Genomic DNA, 22353 nt, shown 5'->3' on the forward strand with positions numbered 1-22353 from the left:
CAGCATGGAAGGAGAGGGTAAGCCAGGGCACCTATTCAGTGGTGAGTTGTTAATGACCTTTGACCAGCTGAAAGAAGCTAAGGAGCAAATAAACATCAATAACTTCCATCATGATTCATTCCTTATATATACAAAATGATTGGCTCCTCTTTGATAACGCTTATAGTTAGGGTTGGCTTAGTTTTGCCTTTGACCAACTCTTAGTAATGCTGCTCTAGGTTTAGACTATCAGGGGACTTCTTATGACCCACTGAGCTCCTCTCTCCACCTCTCTCTCTCTCTCTCCATCTGTGTGCATTGTGGTCCTGCTTAATGCCCATTGCTACTGTTATTATTATTAGTCATAGTTCTACGATCTTTAGTGTTACTATAATGCCACTGTTCATCATGTCATTCCATTATACCCACTGCTATATTATTGAGTCACAGTTCTATATTTATTATAATTAGGTATTATTGGAGTTGCAATGCATCTCCCTCCCTCTCCCCCAACCAGCCGAGGCAGATAGCCGCCCACCTAGAGCCATGTTCTGTTTGTGGTTTCTGCCTGTTTAAAAGACGTTTTTCCTTGCCGCAAGTACAATTGCTCTTGGGGGAAATCTTAACATAACACCGGACAGTGGAACGACACATTTTCATGATTTGCGACTTGCAATTCTAAAACCCAAGTAATACAGAAAGTCCTTCACAGAGCTGATACAACAACTCACAAACTCTTCCACGGTCCACATGCACATCCACCATGTCACTCCTGGGTGACCTCTCTACACTTCATGTCACATAACACTATAAACATTTTATTTTAATATTACCCATTTGGAAAGATAAAACTAAATAATCCAATCAAACACTTGCTCAATTTGTTAACACAGAACACTCAACTTTAAGCAGATTCACAGAAACATTAAAGAACTAAATCAAACCATATAACACAATGTGCTTGTTGGTTGTAAAATATGTGTCATCTGTCCTGTTTCTTGTTGTCAAAATATGGGGCAGCACAGAAGAGTACAGAAATACTGAAATAATAGACACAAGATAAATCACACTAGAATGTATTGACATTGCTGTGTACCTTTGTTGATATATATCTACAGAAATACATATGTGTCATAGTGTGGGAGTGTTTCAGAGCCATAATACATTTCACATACCGTAACACACATATTTATCCCCTGACTCAAACACAAGCTTAAAAAAGAGGTTATTGAGATACAGTAGAAGTATTTGAATGGCAGTTGAGAAGGCTTAAGACTATCAAAAGTGTACAGATTAAGTTAGCACCAGTTGTGTTAAAGTTACAAACAAATACAATACAATAATGCTCAATCACATGAATCACTTCATTTTAGCATTTCATTTTGGAGACAAATATCTATTTGTCTCCTTTTAAAAGAAACATTTCCAAAACACTACACATCTATTTTAGCAGAAAAACATTACCTGAAGTTCAATATTCAGAATCTTTATTATATTGAGCATCAAGTCTATAAAAGCTTAATTCTTTTATCAGGCAATTATCCTTTAAAGAATACCAGAACATGTACGACATATTTCAGACTTTCTGTAAGACGTAACTCACAAATAGTGGGTATCACAATTTCCAATTAAACTCTTGTTCTTGTAACTTTTGCTACAAAATGTCTGCATTCCCCTTAGAGATACTGAGTCATATGATGAAAAGTTGTTTTGATATCACCTTCCCTCTTCCTTCAAATGAAACACAGATTGGCACTTTTCTGTCACAGAGGGACACAAAGGAAAAACTATTTTTTTGCTCTGACCTTTCAACACCGCTGCTGTCTGAACAACCCTGAGAAAGAATTGTCCTTTCTAATCAACTGTACAATATCTATTGTGTTCCATTAAGCTTATTGTTTTACATAGTAATACACTTCTGACCTCATACCGGCGTGGTCCTCCTGTTCACTCCATCTTTCATATCTTTCTGGAAGCAGTTGTGGACTTGTAAAAACCCAGAGTCCCTCTCTGGACTGTAAGGCCCTGCAGTCACACTTCCGCCCTTCAGAGGGTCCCTACTAAGGGCGTACAGGGATATATCCCCCATTGGCAAGCCCATACCCAACCCTCCTCCACCGCTTCCTCCACCGATCTTCCTCCCCACTGGAGAGGGCTCCCGGGATGGGTCACTCGATCTCGAACTGGAGCGTGAGCGCCTTCGTCTGTAGCGGTAACTAGGGATCCGAGAGTAAGGCGAAGAGGAGGAGGTGGTTTTGATGAAGTCACTTCGGGCTAGGAAGCGTGTCTCTTTGTTTTTCTCGATATATATGTTGACTGCGAGAACACCCACTGATTCAGCCACAATGAAGGAGAGAGCGCCAAAGTAAAAGGACCAGCCGTAGTTGTAGTGGTTCTTCTTGTCCTCGTCTTTCTTGTCACTGGGATCCCCGGCGTTACTGGAGATGTAGACAATGATTCCGATGATGTTGCTCAGGCCTGAAGTGAGGAAAGGTAAGAGAAGGAGAGATGGAGAGAAAGCATGCATGGATGTAAAAGTTTAAGCACATAAGTGGATGATAACACTATAGCACTGTGTTGCAGAGGCTGATTCTGTTTGGGCTCACACACTCTACATTTCCCTTCCTCTACATCTTCATCACATTCAAGACCTGAGAAAATTATCTTTACAAGTTAGGTCAATTTTTTATTGAGTGATAGACTCCTCTTAATAAAACAATAAGGTATTATCAAGAAAATGCAGATTTTCACTTTCTGACATTATGTTTGCATATTCACAAAGAATGATTTGTCACTGCCAATTAGAGAGAAACAATGAATTGAAAGGAAAGGGAAGATGTGCTACAAGTGTGCAAGTTATCGGGTATTGTAAAAAAAGATTATATATATATATATATAATATAATATATAGTATTTTTCTGATTAAATATAGAAAATGTTAGGGTAACTTTAAGAGAAAGAGACAAAACTTAACACAGACACCAAAGGGAGACATTCTTGTGTTGTGTCTGTCTTCTCCTTCTGTCTGCTTATGTCTTCTTATTCTTTCCCTCTGTGGCACATCACAAAATCTATTTGTTGTTTGTAATATCTGTAGTGTGCAGTCAGACTCATCCTACCTGCAGCCACAAACAGGATGCCAGCACTGAGCAGAATGTTGTTCTTGTTGTTGTAGATGCGTCCAACCCCCACACACAGGCCACCCAACATCAGCAGAACGGTGCTGAGAATGGGGAATAGACTTGATGCGCGCACTATACCTGTTCATTCGAGACAGTGGAGGGTTCTTGTCAGTACAAATTAAGAAACACATCACTTTAAATACGTATATTAAACAAAGGCTGAACAGCATGTGATTCATCTATAATGACAATTGTAAAGTAATGTTATAAGTAGAATTATTTGTAGTAGCAGAAACATTTTTAAAAACAAAAAACATTTTAAAAACAATAGACATATTATCACCTTATAAAGTTGATATGGTCCAATGGTGGATCTTCAATATGGATATTTGACACATCCATCAAATACGGACAATATTAGCATTCATTTGGAGTTATGTTTCTGGCCACATAGAAAATCCAACATTCACTCTTCTTTTAGCTCTGCTTTGGTCTCCACCAACTCTGAGGTAAATATCTGCATCTCTCAGTGCTAAATGCTCCATTATGTTCACAAACTATTCCCTTATTTTGCTGGCCTGGTGCTTAGTGCTGGGCAGGTAGTTTACATTGGTTTTATCAGAGCTTTTTTGCTGTATCAGATGCTGGAAAAGAGGTTGGTGTGAGCGTTATAGGCTGTAAAACCAAAACAATAAGCTTAAAGATGCTAAAATGCTCCAGAGAGCTGAGGGGCCAAATTATTTGTGGGGTTGTCACATGTCTTTAAACATCCATTGTTAATACAAAAATATTGATTAGAGGAGCTTTAAATACGTATATCGTATTAAGGGTTCCCTGCTGAGTTTTCAACTTCTAGTAGTATGGAGCTGATTTTATATGAGTGGTCCCTGCTTTGTTTACCTTGAGGTGGTACATATTCCTGCTAATGATTTCTCACTATTCCACTGATCAACAGGTGGCACTACCAGACCAAAATATGCAGCAATGCGTCAGTAAAGACAAGGAAGGTAAAGGTACTTTATTGTCATATACACATACATGTAGCGGAATTCATTCTCTGCATTTAACCCATCCCTCAAGGGAGCAGTGGGCAGCCATTTACAGCGCCCGGGGACCAACTCCAGATCTGAGCGAGTGCCTTGATCAAGGGCACCGACTGGAGAACCTAGTACATGTTTTTTGACGGTGGGGGAAACCCACGCAAACATGGGGAGAATATACAAACTCCACACAAGAAAGAAAGGCCTGGAACAACCTGGATTAGAACCTAGAACCTTCTTGCTGTGAGGTCACAGTGCTAACCATTAGGCCACCATGCTGCCCAATACAAAGGAGGAAGACTGCTAGCACACAACCATGGATGTAAACAATGCAGGATCTAAAATACTTAAAAAATTGGCTTTGCAAATATCTTGTTAGACCTCAGGGATACACACAATGTACTCAATGTAAACAGACCTTTTGTGGTTTTTACAAGAAAACACAGCAGGGCATCTATAATTAAAATGCACTGTACCTCAGCATAATAATTATTTGTGTAGGAGAAGTACTCTTCCACAAAGATTATAAAATATAGAACTTAGTTAATATGGTTTTCTGCACCCTTAAACTCTGTGGAGGGAAATTGTGTCATTGTGTATTCTACTATATGTTCATGGTACTACTCACATGCCAATTGATGGCATTTCTGACTAGCTTAAGCTTTACAAAAAATTAACAATTTATGGCACTCCTGGCTGACACATGAAGTAACTCTGCCATAAGTGTAGAATTAAAGGGAGTGGAAGAAGAGCAAGAACTGTGTCAGGTTCAATAGATGAATGCTTCCACAGATACTAAGGCCTGATTAGCAGATGCTCCTGCCTTTCCATGACACTAACCAAGTGAGTCCATGAGGGTACTGTAATTCAATTCAGACAACAGGAAAGATGTGAGCAAAGGGCATCAAACTAGAAGCCATACGTGTTTTGCAGAGTGAAGCTCAGGGTGACATGTCTTCATCAAACTACCTTGGTCAAATGTGAGATGTGCTCTTACGTGGGTAAAGTCATATTTTAGACCTATAACTCATAAGCATACAACAGACTTATCATGTCTACAACTTCTATTACTGTCATGACATCAGGCTTTTATGGTGGAGGGATAGAGATATCATGACACATTAAGTACCCTTGTGATAACTCTACCACCACTTGAAGAAAGAAAAAAAAATGAAGAGGTTGCAATGACTTACGTAAGATGTACTCTGAGCTGTCTGTATCGTAGTCGTTATCCTCTGGAAAATGATTGATCCGAAAACAACTTCCTTTGTTTATTCCTGCAAAAGCCAAAAGGGAGCGAGAATGTAACTGATGGCAGCCTGTGCAGGGACGAAATGACACCAGTTAAAGGAAAATACTGTGTCTTTAATGGAGCAGGACATGCGATTCTCCAGTTAAGATAGAAGGTACGTATAAAAGAAACTACATGTTGGCCATCCACTGAATTGACATGCAGCTTTTATGCTCATGAGACAAATAAGTTAAAGAAAACTGGAGTTGATGTTTGGTAAAGAATATTAGTATTGAACTGTCTAATTTTCACCTCTAACCATGTCAGAAAGCATTTGAGGATAGGCTTCTGTGGATCTTAGGTTCTGAAGTTCTCAAGCCCTCAGGCTCCTTCTATTCAAAGACCCAGTCTTTCACCAAGAAAATATTCCCTCCACTTATAAGAGAATAAAACATTGGAGCATTATGAATATTGAAAGGTTAGACCTTGAATTAAAAGTCTGATGTCTGATTTGGTGCCACATCCTGTCATTTCTGCCTTTGCTACTGTGTTAATTGCTCTGGAGCTATGCTAGACACCTGTAACGGATGTAATGGAAAAAAAACTAGACTTAACACAGTTTGGATTCTCTCATACACATGTAACAGCAGTATGAGCTCTTTGTCATTCTGGTAACAGAAGAAAAACCTGTGTTTGCGTATCCAGATAAAAGGTAGCAGGAGATTTCTTTATATAGGCCTAATTGTAATTGTATTCTATTTTAGAAGTTATCTTTTGTAGTTATGGCTGATACTGGAGCAGGGCCATCACAGAAAAGAAGGGGAAATAAACGAAGAACAACTAAAAGCTAAATGGGAGAGTGACATACAACGTGCGAATGCACGAGTCAATCTCGGTCAGGCTTTCAAAAGATGGAGACAATTATGGGATTGTAAATGATTCAAACCAACCCTAAATTGGTATGTAATATGTCTATTTCATTCATAAAATAACTTTCCAATGTGAGACACAGTTGTACGTCAGTAGCCTACATGAAATTATGTCCCCCTGCCATTTAGTGCCCAGTTTTTATTTATTTTCAGTCTGTGTTTGTGTTTGTGCTATTATTTTCTTTTTGTCCCCCTGTACTTGTGTAAAACGTCCTTAGGTTTCATGTAAGGCGCTGTATAAAAGACTTGCATTGCCTCCGCGGTCTGTCGGGAGTGACTTCCGCCAGGGGGCTTGGACCCCGTTCATAACTGCTTGCAATTCTAGTTATTATTACATTGGTTGCTAGAACAGAGTCTTGCTTATGCTTGGCTCGTGACAGGATGAAAAGATCTTTACGACAGCAGGTGCGGTAAAAACACTACAGTTTTTGTCCTAAGGGGCCTTTAGAATCAACATAACCCGAAAGTACCTCGTAGCGGCTTTAATATTGTTTATTTGTTTATTGTTCATTTTGCTAAATTTTCAGGCTCTGAGACTGCTGGAAAAGAGAGTGAAATAAAAGCAGAGATAACGTGATGAAACATCCTTAATAGCACAGACTCACAGATTCTATCTTTACCAACTCCACACTCTCAACCTCACTTTCTCAGTCTCTTTAAACTCTCATCATCAATCTCTTTTTTACAACACTCTTACAGCTATCATGTCTGAATAACCCACTTCTCTCTCTCACATGTTTTTCTCTTCAACCCCCTCTCAGCTTCCTCTTGATCTTTTTTGTGCCAAGCACATTCTTTGGATCGATACAGAAGCACAATCACTGTGTAAAATAATCATTATACTGATTATACATGTAATGTACACTGTATATTATATGTACTGTCTACTGCATATACTGTGTGAGTGTATCTTGCATGCATTTCATATCTATAACATGTTATCTCCTGATTGTGCCATCCAAAAGGTCAAGGAACAAGCATTGACAGGTGTAGGGTAAAAGATAACATTTTAAAAACAATATGTTTTTAAACAAAAAATCAATAAAAAAGACTTTGTTCAAAAAAAAACAATATGTTTTTTGTACAATCAAACAAGTGAAGATGTCAAAGTAAAATAATTGTATTAATAAATAATACACAGAAGGCCAGTGAGTTAATAATCAGAGGAATGACGGTGAGAAAGAAAGAGTGAGCTCAGTAGGGGAGGTAGCTATCCCAGAGCCAATCTGTCTGAGAGACCAGAGCCCATCTTTTATTACTCAGCATAGCTTCACCATGGCAACCTCCCCCCGGCAACACAGAATCACATCCTCCACTTCTCAGAGGACGCCTTTGACATCTTTCTAATGCATTCACCAGACAAACAGACACACACACACACACACACACACACACACACACACACACACACACACACACACACACACACGGGGGTCCACAGAAACACACACAATAACAAAGACCATGAAACCAGAAAGCAGCCTTTATGACACTGACAATCTCAAATAATCACAAAACTTAGTGAGATGATGGCTCACAGCAAATCAGCAGGATTTGTCCATTTGAAGTTGGACCAAATGTCTGTTTGAAACGCGTCATATATTTTGGTGCCACTTCAGCATGTTCAGTGATCATGGGTGACTGGCTTAAGTGAGAGTTCTTGTTGTATTTCAGCATGAATGGGTGCAGAAAAAAAGACTTCACTTTGTTTCTTTTAAAAGCTCATTTGTCACCTTCAGTGAACCTCCTCCTTGTTCTACAGGAGAGAACACTCATGCAGACATCTGTTTGGAGACAAGCGCAATTCTGCTCATTTGAGCTAATATAACTGGTTACACTACATCTTGTTCTTTGTTCCTGGAAAAGATTATCTCTCAAGTGGACAGTAAAATGATTGGACAAATACTGTAAAGCTATGACCCTTATTCAGTATTTTCTCTCAAAAAACAAACAAATCAACTACTAAGGGAAAATGTACACATGGTAGGCAGGAACTCAAAGAATTACTTTTAATTTGCGACATTTGAAGAATGCATTTAGCCAAAGAGGAACTTAACATTAGGGGGTGTATCCTAATAGGGGTATGAATTTTCCCTGGCCTTATGATTCAATTTGATTACGATTATCCTGTCAACAATTCGATATGATTTGACAAAATATCTTCACACTTAGATTTTAGATAAATAATCATCAGTAATGTGGACATGATGTCTACGTGCAAAAAAGGCAAATAATAGAACAGCTAGAACAGTCTGGTAAGTTCAGAAAAGTACATCACTTTACTCTAATGCAGCCTTTAAAACCGGTAAAAGACAACACTTATGTCATATCACGATATTACGATATCCAAAATCGAGACGATATCTAGTCTCATATCACGATATCAATATAATATCGATATACTGCCCAGTCCTAAGCTAGCATCAGTTGTTACAGTAATACAGGTGTGGCACCAGAAGCCAGTGGGGCAATAGTGCTGATGTGTGTGTGTGTGTGTGTGTGTGTGTGTGTGTGTGTGTGTGTTGAGAGAGAGAGAGAGAGAGAGAGAGAAAGAGAGACAGAGAGAGAGACAGAGAGAGAGAGAGAGAAGAAGAAGGGTTACTTTTAGTTCCAGGTCTCACACATCCAACAATATAAAGAGAAGATGGTGGAAAATACAACAGATGTTTAAAACAGCAAACACTTCTTCAAATCTCACTTCTGCTGATGATATTCTCAAGGGTTCAAAGTGAGTGAGCTAGAGAGAGAGGGAACATGTCTTTTTCATTAACATTACAGAAAATCCATAAATAGTAATGCATTTACCTATATATAAATGTATAACTCCAGTAAGAGTAGTAACAGTGCAGAGCAAAAGTGCAAGGAGTGTGACTTCTATAATGGTTGCATTGTCAGATCTCTAATACAGGTCTGAGAGATGCTGCCTTCAGGTCATATGGAAACATGCAATAAATTCATCTAAATGCCACATGGTTTGAGGATTAAACAAATTTCTAGGGCTGCAACTAATGATTATTTTCATTGTTGAATAATCTGTTGAATGGTCTGAAAATGGTCAAAAATATCAATCAGTGTTTTTTTTTCAAAGCCCAAGATGACGTCCTCAAATGTCTTGTTTTGTCCACAACTCTGAAATATTCAGCTTACTGTCACAGAGGAGTGAAGAAACATTAAAAAAATCACATTTAAAAGCTCTAATCAAAGAATTTTTCATAAACAAATATTCAAAATAGTTGGCCATTAATGTCATAGTTGACAAATAATCGATAAATCAATTAATCTTTGCAGCTCTACACATTTTCAGACATCTCTAGCAAGTGTTTTTTCTCTGGTAAATATATGTAATATGTCATAAAAACTATGATGATTTTAATTTTGGTAACCTATACTACATTCTGTGATATGCTTATTCTCAATGTTTTGATGTCACTGGGCCAAAATGCAGTACACAACAAATTAGTTGAACTGCTGTTTGGCTGCAAAACATGAACGAGCAGTCATAAACATGCCAGTACCACCTGTAGACTAGTGAGGAAAAGCCAATCAACTAAATTCTGCCTTCAGTCGTGGGTGTTTACAAAGAGAATACTTTACAAGTCAGCAACTGACTATTTCTAGCTTAGAGTGTTCCATGATTGGCCCCCTGCATCTGAGGTTGTCTCCCAAATGTAGAGTTATTAATCCTGCCTATTCTATTCAGCTGGGTTGGTAGTTAAAAGGAACAAAATCATTGAGGGTGGAGATTTCAGCACAAGCACCAGTGGACAGCGCCACTGGTGACTACTTTCACGGATCGATTTCATTGATCTGGCTCCTCTCAAATGATGCAGTTGCGCACAATTGTGTGAAAAGATGTCCAAACAACAACTAGCTGCTCGGCCAGCCCCAAAACTACTCAGGCGTGTGTTTAGGGTCATGAATACGCAGCACAACAGCGGAGACAATGCTGACGGGACTTCATGAAGCAAGTCCGTTTCTTGGTAATACTTTACTTATGTAGCTCAAAATTACTTCATCAGCCTAAGCAATTTCATGGAAGTAGTTGCCAAGCAACCACAGGCTATCGAATTAATAAGAAAATTAGAACAAAACCTTAAATTAGTAGCCTACAGGGCCAGCTCCATTTCTGGCTTGTAACAAAATGTAAAACATAAAAAAACACATTTCAGTGACAAACTCAATCATTTATGAGGGAGACTGACGCAAGCGCATACACAACACCGCCTTTGCGCGCAACAAGCTGCAGTTTCCTCCAATATTTCCTATTTAATATCATGCCCACGTAACTTTTTAAATGCTATTCGACGCAGTTAACAAGAGAAATGACTGATAATGATGATGCGCCCCTCGGCAGGGGGTGCATTTCCAGTTTTGGTTCGTCGTCACCTACATTGTCGCCTCGACCATCACTGGACAAAAACGCAAAAGTAACATAAAAGTTTGTAACGCTCACTAACTTATTCGACTTTAATTTACCTTCGATACAGCAGATCCTCCACAGCCCGGAGTGCGTCAGGTCGCCTTTGACTTTCTTGGTTTGCATCTGGGAGTCGTCCGCGGAGGCATTAGTGGCGTTGCAGATGTACGCCCGGGAGTAAAGCCAGTAGTCGGTGCCGATGGCGATGGTCATGAGACTGAAGGCGACGAAGGCCCCCACAACGGCCAGCAAAGTCTGAACCCTTCGATCACACCATGCCATGGCGTCTCATAATGTGTAGTTCCTCACAGCAGCAATTACGCGCACAGCGAGGGGCACATGGTGCCCATGATAATTGTCAGAGGAAGCACTCGCGTCTCGCGGGTTTTCCTCTCATCAAGCCAAGTCTCGATCCTTAAAACTGCTCGAGTTCAATCCAAGTTTCCGAGTTTGACACGATCGCAGTTGTCTTGAATTCGTTTGAGTTGACTGGAAAAATCTTCAATGCCTGCTACAGGTGGAAATGGAAAAAAAAATGGAAACGCATCCTTAAGGTAGTTTTAAAGAACAGGTACACTTTTATGATACATTCAAAGTAAGTTCATAAAATATTTCAATCGCAAGCTGCTACGGCTTCTTTGCAGTTTACTATAAAATAATAAACTGCACGGTGCAAAGGATGCAGCATCGTTTATCCAGACCACACCTTCCACGGCTGTAGCCAAGCCAATGGGAAACGGCGGTGTGAGCAGCCGCTGGAAGAGGAAAACATCAGACCTACAACTACATATAGTCTACAGTGATTAGTTAGATAGCTGGAGAATTAAGCGACTTTATTTGATGAGAAAGCGTTCAGGGTTTGCAGTTTGTCTTTAACACACAATCAAAAAAATAACTCACTCAAGTACAAAAACACAGAGCCTAGAACATGCGGATCCGAAACTGGGTTTTCAAATGTTTTCCAAAACATGTAGAAATCAAGCAACAAGTAAAAACACCACCACTGATAGCGGATGTGTGGCTGAACAGCTGTAGCAGCAACTTAAAAGATATTGAAAGCACCCCCACTGATAAAATATTTCTTAAAACATCCATCAAAATCACTTTGAAGTGAGCAGGCTGCTTGCAAGATCATCCGGCTCATAAAAGTAGAAAAGTAAGACATTAAATCTTCGCCACAACCAGAAACTCATGTTCCTAAATGAATGTCTAAAGTCTACGTCACAGGGCCGGGCCTGTCACTTTAAGCCCTGGGATGTTGCAGTTGGGGGTCTCTTTCTGTGGAGTGATCTTCTTTTTCACACGGACAAGTGAGAGAGGTGACCAGAGAGGGCCTGCAGGGACTGGGAGCCTCATCCTTCTTATTCACTTCCTCTTCCCTGCAAAGAGTGCAAAGAGTGTGTGTCAGGGTCTGACTCTGTATGTGTGTGTATGGAGGGAGAGGCTGGAAATAGAATAGGATAGTGTGGATTAGGAGATAAAGTGAGGAAGAAAGGAGAGAGAGGTGGAGGAAGGGATGCTAAGGTAAAATGAGAATATGAAGAGGTAGGACCAAAAAGGAGGAGAAGGCAGAAGAGGATATGGAAAAGAGCTCACTAGATTCACATTTTACATATTAAGACTGGAAAGCAAGTGACAATAATGTCACGTCATGTCATTTGGGCCGCATTTTAGGGCTTAGCTCTCAGTTTGTGGATTGAGTTGGAATGTGTGTTGGACTTCAATTATCTTAACAAAGGAATGAGAGTGGGTGAGTCACAGCAGGTGACAAACAGAGGGCGAGAGATGTGATGTTTTTAGATTTCATCAGCAAACAAAAGATTAATGGAATATTTTATACAACTGCTCAGAAAGATTTTTTGAAACCACCTACTGTTGTTATTTCTTTTCAGCTAAAGTCTAGGCTGGTTTATTGTTTCACTTCCAAATGCTGCCTTGCCTTTGTACTGTAGCTTGGTGCAGGACTTACACATCTTTAAATCATGAAATGCTTTATTCATGTGAATTTTTTTGTGGCATACAATAGTTTTCTCTTTTCAAGAGCATGGAGACAGCTCCATATGGACAGTGACATATTCAATTAAAATAGGGATGCAACGAACAATTAGGTTTATCTGGTTAATCTTATCTATCCCATGAGATATACTGGATAATTTGTTTTGTTTGCTAGCATCCATCAGAGAGCAAATAGTCACCAAATTAAGTACAATTTATTTATTATATATATATAATTCATTTTAAGTAGAAATACAAGATACAATAATCAGCAGTAAGTTAAAAGTCCAAACTAGTACTATAAATTCAAAATCAGTCCACCTGATCATGGTGTAGGGACTGTTCATGGCATCTGAACCCCAAGATTGAAAAACTCTAACTGCAAATCCATATTAGATGACTTACAGTGTGGTGCACCCTGGTTTTCCAGCCATTACGTCCCATTTCATCTCAGTCAGTGTGTCTGTGATTCTTCCCTTCAAATGTCCCATGTGATGTGTTTTTGTCCTTTTAGTTTTGCATCCTGACAAGATGTGCCTGAGTGTTGCTATTTCTTAGTAAAGAATGACATGTTGGCTTCTCAGCTAGCCTGTGTAAAGTGGCTGTGGTAGTGGGAGTACACAGGGGCCACTGATAATGAGTTGAATACTCATCATCGTATTCCCAATTTTTTTCGACACTGCTTCCTCTCTCCCTTGGCGCAGCATGCCATTTCGCCCTGGTAATTGATGTCTCGTCTGCCAGCTTCCTCTTTTCTCATGGTGTTTCTTCTTCCAGGCAGGTTTTGGTCTGTGCCAAGAGCCTCCTCTATGACCTCGCTCTACAATTACAGCAGTTTAAGTGTTGCTAGTGTTTCTTAACTGCTTTTTTGTTCTTGTTTTCCACCCAGTTTGAGTAGCTTTCACAGTCTGGCCTATCCAGTTGCTTCCTGGTGTACAGCATAAAGTGAATGTGCCAGGTCTATTTAGATAGAAAATTGAAAAGATTTAGTCAAAATCCCTTTGGAAGGCTTTGGATGTTGTTTCATTTGAACAAGTAAATGAGTAAAAAAAATGGAACAAGTAAGACAGGGACAGAAAAATCAACAAAGGAAACATTAAAACATGTTTGGATGTGCAAAGGAGATATACCAGCTGAATATGGCGGCAACAGTTTAGCTCCAATCAAAGAAAATTATTTTAGGCTTGTAGAGCCAAACACAAGTCCAGTATTATCCCTGTTCTCTTGCTCGCAATTTAGTGTTGAGGTGAAGCAAAGACACATGGATGCTGCCTGCTGCAGTCACCGTCAAGATGTTGTGTGTGCAGACAGCGCCTGGAGCAGAAGAGAGCGAATAAAGAGCATATGAGATTGGGCTAAGAGAAAGCAAACATACTATATAGCCCTTAGGCAGCAGTAGTTTACACCAGCACATTTGCTCACAGTAAGAATATAAAGATCCCTATAGCTTTAAGGTAAAGTTCCAGTTAATTGTAACTTAAGTCTTATGCTAATAGCTTTGGCCATACTTTTGTTATGATAACAGTGTACTCAAAAAGTAATTATAATAAACTGAGATCTGGGACTGGCTACAACAAATTCAGATCAAAAGATCAGTTAGACAGGTTTAGTCTAACAAGCCAAGCCAAGAGTTTAGTCAGATTATCTAAACAACACACTGTATTTGGAGGTAAAAACGAAAGTGGGTGCACCTGAAATGCTGATAATCCTTCATTATATAGTAAAGCTATCTAAAACCCACAATGTCCCTTGCCCTTTTTTTTTTTTTTTTTTTTTTTTAGCCATGTCACCATGATCCTAGATCTCAGCAATTAACTTGGTCAGTAGAATATCATTTATTTTACTTGTAATAAACCAGAATCTTTCCAAACTACATAAAAGGACAGAGAGATAACATGCTTTAAAGGTTAGGTGACTTTTTTGAATGAAGAGATGCATGTGAGCTCCAATATCACAGCAAATAAAAGATGCTGGCACAGGGAGAGGAGGAAAGAAAGAAACAGACTTTTCAGTTTTCTAATTTTCCTACTCGTTTAGCACAGAGTGGTATCAGTGCCAAGGCATTCAGCCCCTTGGTGGTTTCACAGCCCTCAGTTTGGACCATCTGTCTCCTGTGCCTGCTGACTTTTCAAAATCCTGCATGTTTAGGTCAGTGACAGCAAACAGTTGCTACTGTGGGTGGTTTTGAGATTTCAAAAAGGGGTGCATATTGGAGGCTGTTCTTATTATCATATGCTAATTTTCAAGACTCTTAAGTCCAATGACTTTGAAGCCGGCTGCACTACATCAGTGAAAAAGTGAGTTCTCTCTTAATATTTCAGGAAGCTAAACAGTTATACCTTTAAAAAGGTAAAAGCAAGCTAATTAATTAATTTCATTAAATAGTCTGGGTTTAATAGGTAACCCAGACTAATATATTTAAATGCAATTGCTTATTGATATGAATGTTTAGATGTGTTTACCTCTCAAAATTAACTTGCACTTTTCTTCATTTCTGTGTAAGGGATCAAATGAGGTGGAGCAGTGAGGAACACAGTCTGGGCTGTTACAGAAGCCCTTTCCCAATTCCCAGTTTCTACATCCCCGATTCCTCTCCTCGATTCTTCCCCTTGCGTTTTAGTCCTGCCCACAGGAGATTCAAGCCGAGGAGTCGAGGAAGAGATTTGAGGAGAGAAAAGTCGAGGAGGAACAAATTTGGGAAATTCGGAAAGGCCCAGTCTGTTAGGTAGGAAAGGCTGTCACGGTGCTAACCCGTGCCCTACTGCATAGGAGTAGCTTGCACACTGGCCACATACATTCTAGTTTCTGCAGTTCTATTTATTCCATCCCACTAGCACAATAGATCTCTAGTTGTTTTGCTAAGCTATGTAGCCCAGGGCCTCTGTGGCTGAGTTATGTTAGCATGGTAAACATATGTGGGTATAGCATGCTAACCTGCTAACAGAAGTCATTTCTGTTAATTTCAGTATGCATACATATCATTCACATTCTGAATTACAAATAAAGACTCAATTCATTTATTAATATATTCCATTCAAATTCAGCTATGGGTTATATGTAACTCCAAGTGACAAAATGTTTGTTGCACATTATCTGCTGGCACATGGCCCAAACTGCCAAACACAAAGTTTTCTTCTTCTTCTGTTGTGTTTTACGGCAGTTGGCATTCTATGCGTTGCATTACTGCTTCCTACTGGTAATTACTTGTTATCTATTATTTCATTTCATTATATTTTTCTAAGTAATCCGATGCTTTTAAAACATTTAAATATATGTTTCCTTCCATGTACGGAAACCTCACTTTCAAGGACATCTTTGAACCTGATTTCCACTGGTCCCAACTTATGTAACCCTGCTAACATGACTCCTATTTCTTGATTGTATTTCCTGACATGAATCAGGACATGCTCCACCGTCTCCTTTTCCTCACACAGACTGCAGTGCCCAGTTGGGTGTTTTCCTATTATAAAAAGTCTACAGTTTTTATTTTGTATTGCATGCAAGTGTCTCCCTTTTTTCCTACTATCCCAATAGTGTTGCCACTGTTTGGAAATTTCCCTCCATGCTATGCCTTTCCCCTCTGATTTTGACAGTTTAATATTCAGTTCTACTTCAAACACAAAGTGAAAGGTTCCAATGGGCTTTATAGTGAAGTCAACCTGTATCATGTTCAGTAGAGCACAGAGGGTTTCCATTGTTTCACGGAATATCTTTTTAACTTGTGCATGTGACAATAAACGCTTTGACTTGACTAAGTACCCTTAATCTATATTGTTAATATTTCTGCTAGGGTAATTAGAATAATGATTTATAAATTGTTTTGTTGTTTTTACATAGAAATGCTATTTCATTATCTTAATTGATTTATGCACTTTGGTTTGTCTGTAGGAGTAGCATCCTGTTTAAAAGCAAGGGGCAGAAGCCCCTCAAGGGTAGTTCATTCATTGTTGAAGTTAAAGTTGATTCAGTTCAGGTGCAGACCTTCTGGAAGCTAGGTCTACTGTAATAGCCATGCACCTAGCCAAACTTAGCCTGACCTATGGATTTCCTTTTGTTCTTTTGAAAAGTTCATTTTACTTTTTTTTAATTTATTTTTGTATTGTATTTTTTTCCCAACCAAAACCAGCCGGAACTACTTGTGTGAAGATTACTCCATACTGCGAGTGTTGTCCTCAACCACTCAACCAATCCATACAAAGGCGCTGATCAAAAAACACAGTATCGGACCTGTGTTGCGTGACATTTTAACACACAAAACAGACCAAAGCATGAAAACATGCAAACACACACTTCATCATGCCACCATCATTATCATCATCAAAGTGCATGCATATCTGAATCTTCACTACATTGTGTTATGCATGACACTGCAGATTTACATTTTCAGAAAGAAAACTATTAGTTCTCGCTTCTCTTTATTCTTTCTCTCTCTCTGTCCCACTGTAATCAGTAAACACAGTGATTTATTTCACAGTGCACGGCACACTGATCTATTCTCAGGACCAGTGTTTTTACAACCAATCAGTTAAAAATGGAAGTTGCGCACAGGCCCAATCATGGCCCAAATGGACAAGATGTGTTTGTTTGGGGCTTGTTAGCAACATCCCTCATGAAATTGATTCCCTGCTTAATTTTGTTCAAGTAACTAAAGCAGCAAACCCACTTCTGTCTGTCTGATTTTACCCCTGGGTCTTACTCTGTTGTTGTATGCTTTCTCCATTAAAGGTCCCATGGCATGAAAATTTCATTTTAGGAGGTTTTTTAACGTTAATATGTGTTCCCCCAGCCTGCCTGGCTAGAAATTGTGATAGGTGTAAACCGAGCCCTGGGTATCCTGCTCTGCCTTTGAGAAAATGAAAGCTCAGATGGGCCGATCTGGAATCTTCTCCTTATGAGGTCATAAGGAGCAAGGTTACCTCCCCTTTCTCTGCTTTGCCCGCCCAGAGAATTTGGCCCACCCATGAGAGAGAGACATCATGGCTTTCAAATGAGCAAAGTGGCAGTTGGTTAAGGCCACACCCCCACCTTCCACCTTGCCCCCCCCCCTCTCTCCTCCTCAATAGCTACAGACACAGAAATGGCACATACTAAGGAAAGCTCATTGTGGGACTGGCGCTAGTGGCTGTAATTCTGCACCAAGGCTGAATTTCGGGAAAGAGACTTCAGATACAGTATTAGGAGACCACTATAATATATAAAAAGCATCCAAAAAGCACCATGTCATTTAGACACTGTCTAAACTAATATGACTATATAATACTACTATTTGTATTTTTGAATTAATAACAGTTTTGGGGTTGGACTTAATAGCATGAACAGCTATAAGATTACTAACGCTATCACAAAATGTGGGCTCAAAAATGAGGGTGAGAGCAAAACCTAACAGACAATAAAAACTCAAAAAGTAAATCATTACCAGCTTGGCTGATAGGCTTGCAGAAATTGCACATTGTTGCTGTTATTTCCATCCTTTGTAGTTGTAGCAGGAGAAGCAACAGCCTTTTTCAATTCTTTGTGTATCTTGGTTAAATCCTCAAAGGTCTTTGGTTTGTTCCAGCCTTAGATTTAAAGAGTAGGGGGTTCACAGTACACAACAAATTGGTCTATATCTGAAAAATAGCTAATAAGTTGCTTCAGTGTAATGTAGAATACACACACACACACACACACACACACACACACACATACACAGTGTCATCAGATCATGTTACAGTAAGTCAAATTAATTCATGTAATTAATCACTCTTAAATAAGCAAGCACAGAGCAGAGAGGCCATGGTAGGAATTAGATCCATTGGGAAACATTAAAAACCAACTGCCACCATTAATGAGGCAGCCTGACAAACACACAAAGCCTTGGGCACTGTGCTGCCAAGAGCTTGTCTTTCAGGCCCCCTCGTAGAATGGAGATGAACCTGCTGTATTTACAAACAACCTATTCAATAAAAAGCAACAGAAGATTTGCCTTTTGCCACAAGCCGTTGGGGAAAAAAAACAGAAAATAGAGAGATGGAGAAAAGAGGATGAAAGGCATGGAGAGATAAGCATAAAAGTTTGTGTGTGTGTGTGTGTGTGTGTGTGTGTGTGTGTGTGTGTGTGTGTGTGTGTGTGTGTGTGTGTGTGTGTGTGTGTGTGTGTGTGTGTGTGTGTGTGTGTGTGTGTGTGTGTGTGTGTATTATTCATGGAATCATGAGAGTTAATGTGTGCTTATATCATTATGGCATTGTAATGGTCCTATAAGATTATTGTCTTGGCCTTTATTCCTGAAATGAATTCAGTTTTCACAGTATGAATGCATTAGTTATATAATAAAAAAAGAGTATTTTTTAACATTATACTTCCTGCCCAGACCTTCCAGTTGGTAGAGTAGGTTAAAAATTAAAAAAATTATCTTATAAATAAGATTAATGATACTAACAAGGACTCATGCATTCATATTGATATTTGTATGCGGACAATGTCACACCAAACTGCCTTCAGCAATCTGTCATCGTACTGTGGCCTTGACCTTTGGACTTGTTAAAATACAAGTCAACAGCTTTTTTAGCCTGGTGTGATGTTTAAGTTCCACATAACATCTGCCAGGCAGCACACACACACTGGAGTAAAATACAAGCTGGAATAAGGAAGAATTGATTGCCCTGTGTTTCTCACAGGCTTCCTACACAAAAATATGCTGCTGTAAGCAGAATCAAGCAGCAAGAACAACTTCTACTAGCTCACATTGTGACTAAAAAAAGTGGATCAAATAAGCATTTCACTGAGTCTACCAATGATATGTATGACTTTGTTAATGCACCAGTGTGACAATATGTTAAAACAAAATCTCATTACGCAAACAAAATATCTATATATATTTTACTGTTTTTTTTTCTTCTTTTTTTTTTTTTTTACTCATTAACTTGTTAACCACTTTTTATTTCAATGCTCTAGCTATCATATGTCAATCATATTTCAGTATTTCTACATACATAAAATAACGCAAGGCATCAAATTATTCAATCATCCAATTACATTTCACTATTATACGGGTACAAAGTTTTGAACAAACATTTCTGAAGACCAGCTTATGTTTAAAAAAAACTCAGATGTCTTGTGTAGATGTAAGAGAATTTTATGAAAGCTTTCATGTGTGTTTTATAAACAACTTCCATTATTATAGCCATACTCCCTAATATCCCTTGATTCTTTATACAGTGTTTTTGAAGTTCAGACTTTTTACCGTAAATACATGTTGCAAAGTAAATATTCTTATGCCTGGAGTGTAAAATAGACCAAATTCCAGCATGTGGATTTGTTCAGGGAAAATGACATACCAATTTTTGCCTTGTGGTAGCTTAAGTCTGCATTCAGTGATATAGATTTATACTAAATGGAAACATAGTCTCATCCCTTGCTGTATCTTAAAAAAGAGCCTGAACATTAGATAAAGTGGTACAGAGGACATACACATTTATACGCATTGCACTGTATGAATATTTTGCCCAACCAGACTGCCTTTAACAATCTACAAATTTATTGTAGCCTTGATTTTTTTTAAAAACACACAAACCTCTAGAGCAGGGGTGTCAAACTCAACTTCCCAGAGGGCCACACTGGAAAATAAGAATCACATCAAGGGCCAGACATGTTTACTTTATTGACAGGCTTTTATTTAATTGAAAAAGTAAAATATAGAATATATATATAAAAATATGAAGCGCCCAAAAACATCGGAAAAGTGGGAAAAACGTCAGAAGAAATTACAAAATTTTCGGCAAAAGTGACAAAAATGTCTGAAAAAGTGACAAAAACTAGGTGGGGATCGCGGGTCGGATCATAATCCGCGAGGGGCCGGATTTGGCCCGCAGGCCTTGAGTTTGACACGTGTGCTCTAGAGGATCCTCTGCACTTGGTGATACAGACACCACACAGTGGCCTCTGGCAGAGTGAGGGGGCAGGGCCCAAGAGGAGCACAAGTGTAAAAAAGGTTGAAAACTTGCCCTAAAGCAGACCTAATAATTGAGCATAATGAATAATGATTGTGTGAGCAGGAAGAATTGCAGATGGGTCACAAATGTTTATATAAATGACTTTATTTCAATCTCAAGCACGACAAAATCTATTTTTGACTGTAAACAACATTTTAAAATCCAATCCCATTACATGTACATTTTGAAAAGTTACCGCCACATTGCCTCACTTGCTTTTCAATAAGAAAGCCGGTTCAACTTTGGTTTCATGTAGTTAATGAACCTTATATTTCAGTTGGGAAACAGTAAAAGTGCAGAGAAAATTTTTTGTCAAATCATCAGTTAGAATTACTCCCACTCTGAAAATGATATAGTGCTCTGCATCTCTTATTTTACATGAAGCATGAGTACATGAAGAAGTTTAGGGAGTGTAGAGTTCTTCTTCTCTGTAATATCCACAATGAGAGGCTTCTGAATTGTTCATGTAACTCAACAGTTACTCATGGGGAAGCTATGTGTCTCCACAGAAATTACCCTAGATGGAGCTGTTGTCAAGATATAATGGGCCACCTCTCATCAGCAAGAGCCAGTTTCTGAAGGAGGAAGAAATTTGTCCACCATATATACTGTATATCGAGAAATATTAAAACTCCTTAGGCAGGGCCACGGTAAACTTTATTCCTTAAAAGTAAAGCAAACCAGGCACAATAAGTACATTAAGATTAAAGAGTGTACCACTAAACGTGTATTAATTATCACCAACAGTGAACTTTGCAACACATGGTTTCATTGTTGGGGGTAATCAATTTTGGAAAGTGCCAGCTCACCAGGTCAATAGATGAAACTGCTCGTTTAATTTGTTGGCACATCGGGACATGATACAGATTAGCAATTTCCACCCTGCTGATAGACTACATCTCATTCACCAAGATGAATGAGTACCAGCTCTCACAGTCAGAGCAGTGCTGTGGTTTGCTCTGGCACTGTGTCTAACTCTCTGTGACAGTGATGTAACCTTATCACTGTTTTAGGGGAGAGACCTGTTAATGTGGTTTGATAACCCATAAGTGGATTTACTCTGTTCTCAAAGTAGTTTTCTCTTGCAGTGCAAGTCAGTGGGAAAGAAATGTGACATTACATGATATTCTTTAGCCAGGTCTTTGGCAAATCCATTAGTTGTGCGACCAAACTACAAAACAATAGGCATCTGATCAATAGTTAATATTCTCTTGTTATAACTCTACACCTAGTGTTTCATTGATATGCATTTCCGCTCTGTCTCAACAGAGGGTGGCACCGTACTGCACATTAACCATAACAAGTAGTTTACTGAAAGTAAGTTTTCTTATATGACTAAGACATGTTTTCAGTGTAACATAGTACATGCATTACATCAGATAACCAAACCAATGTTTTCACTGCCCCAATAGCAATGAGCAGCTCAAGTATCCACCGTCTCAGGTCTTTCTGCTGTCCTGTTCTCGATTGGGTAACAGCAGCCCTATATAACTCATTTTAATATGATTATTTAAGAATACTTTGCTGTTTTTGATGTCTTTTTTTATTATGTAATTTTACAATGGGCATTTTTAGAACTTGTTAAGGGCTTTGTTATTGTGATATAAATATTTTTCATTTTTGCCAAAATGGTAAGTAATAAATATCAGCCCAAAATTGGATTTTATTTT

At 38.9% G+C, this 22353-nt stretch overlaps 1 protein-coding gene across 2 annotated transcripts; it reads right to left on the reverse strand.

Annotated features, from left to right (window-relative positions):
- LOC114570934 (voltage-dependent calcium channel gamma-4 subunit) lies at window positions 1-11352 on the reverse strand. Of its 2 annotated transcripts, XM_028601605.1 has the most exons (5): window positions 10778-11352; window positions 5335-5418; window positions 3099-3239; window positions 1903-2457; window positions 1-1739 (listed from the first exon to the last, which is right to left on the reverse strand). In XM_028601605.1, exons 1-4 carry the CDS (start codon window positions 10998-11000, stop codon window positions 1904-1906), a joined length of 1002 nt encoding a protein of 333 aa, XP_028457406.1. In that variant the 5' UTR covers window positions 11001-11352; the 3' UTR covers window positions 1-1739; window position 1903. The 2 variants fall into 2 exon arrangements, with proteins under 2 accessions (XP_028457406.1, XP_028457398.1); XM_028601597.1 differs by having other exon boundaries at window positions 1059-2457.
- Between the last annotated feature and the right edge of the window lie 11001 nt (window positions 11353-22353).

Source organism: Perca flavescens, chromosome 2 (assembly GCF_004354835.1).
Source record: "Perca flavescens isolate YP-PL-M2 chromosome 2, PFLA_1.0, whole genome shotgun sequence".
In the NCBI taxonomy this organism is placed as follows: domain Eukaryota; kingdom Metazoa; phylum Chordata; class Actinopteri; order Perciformes; family Percidae; genus Perca; species Perca flavescens.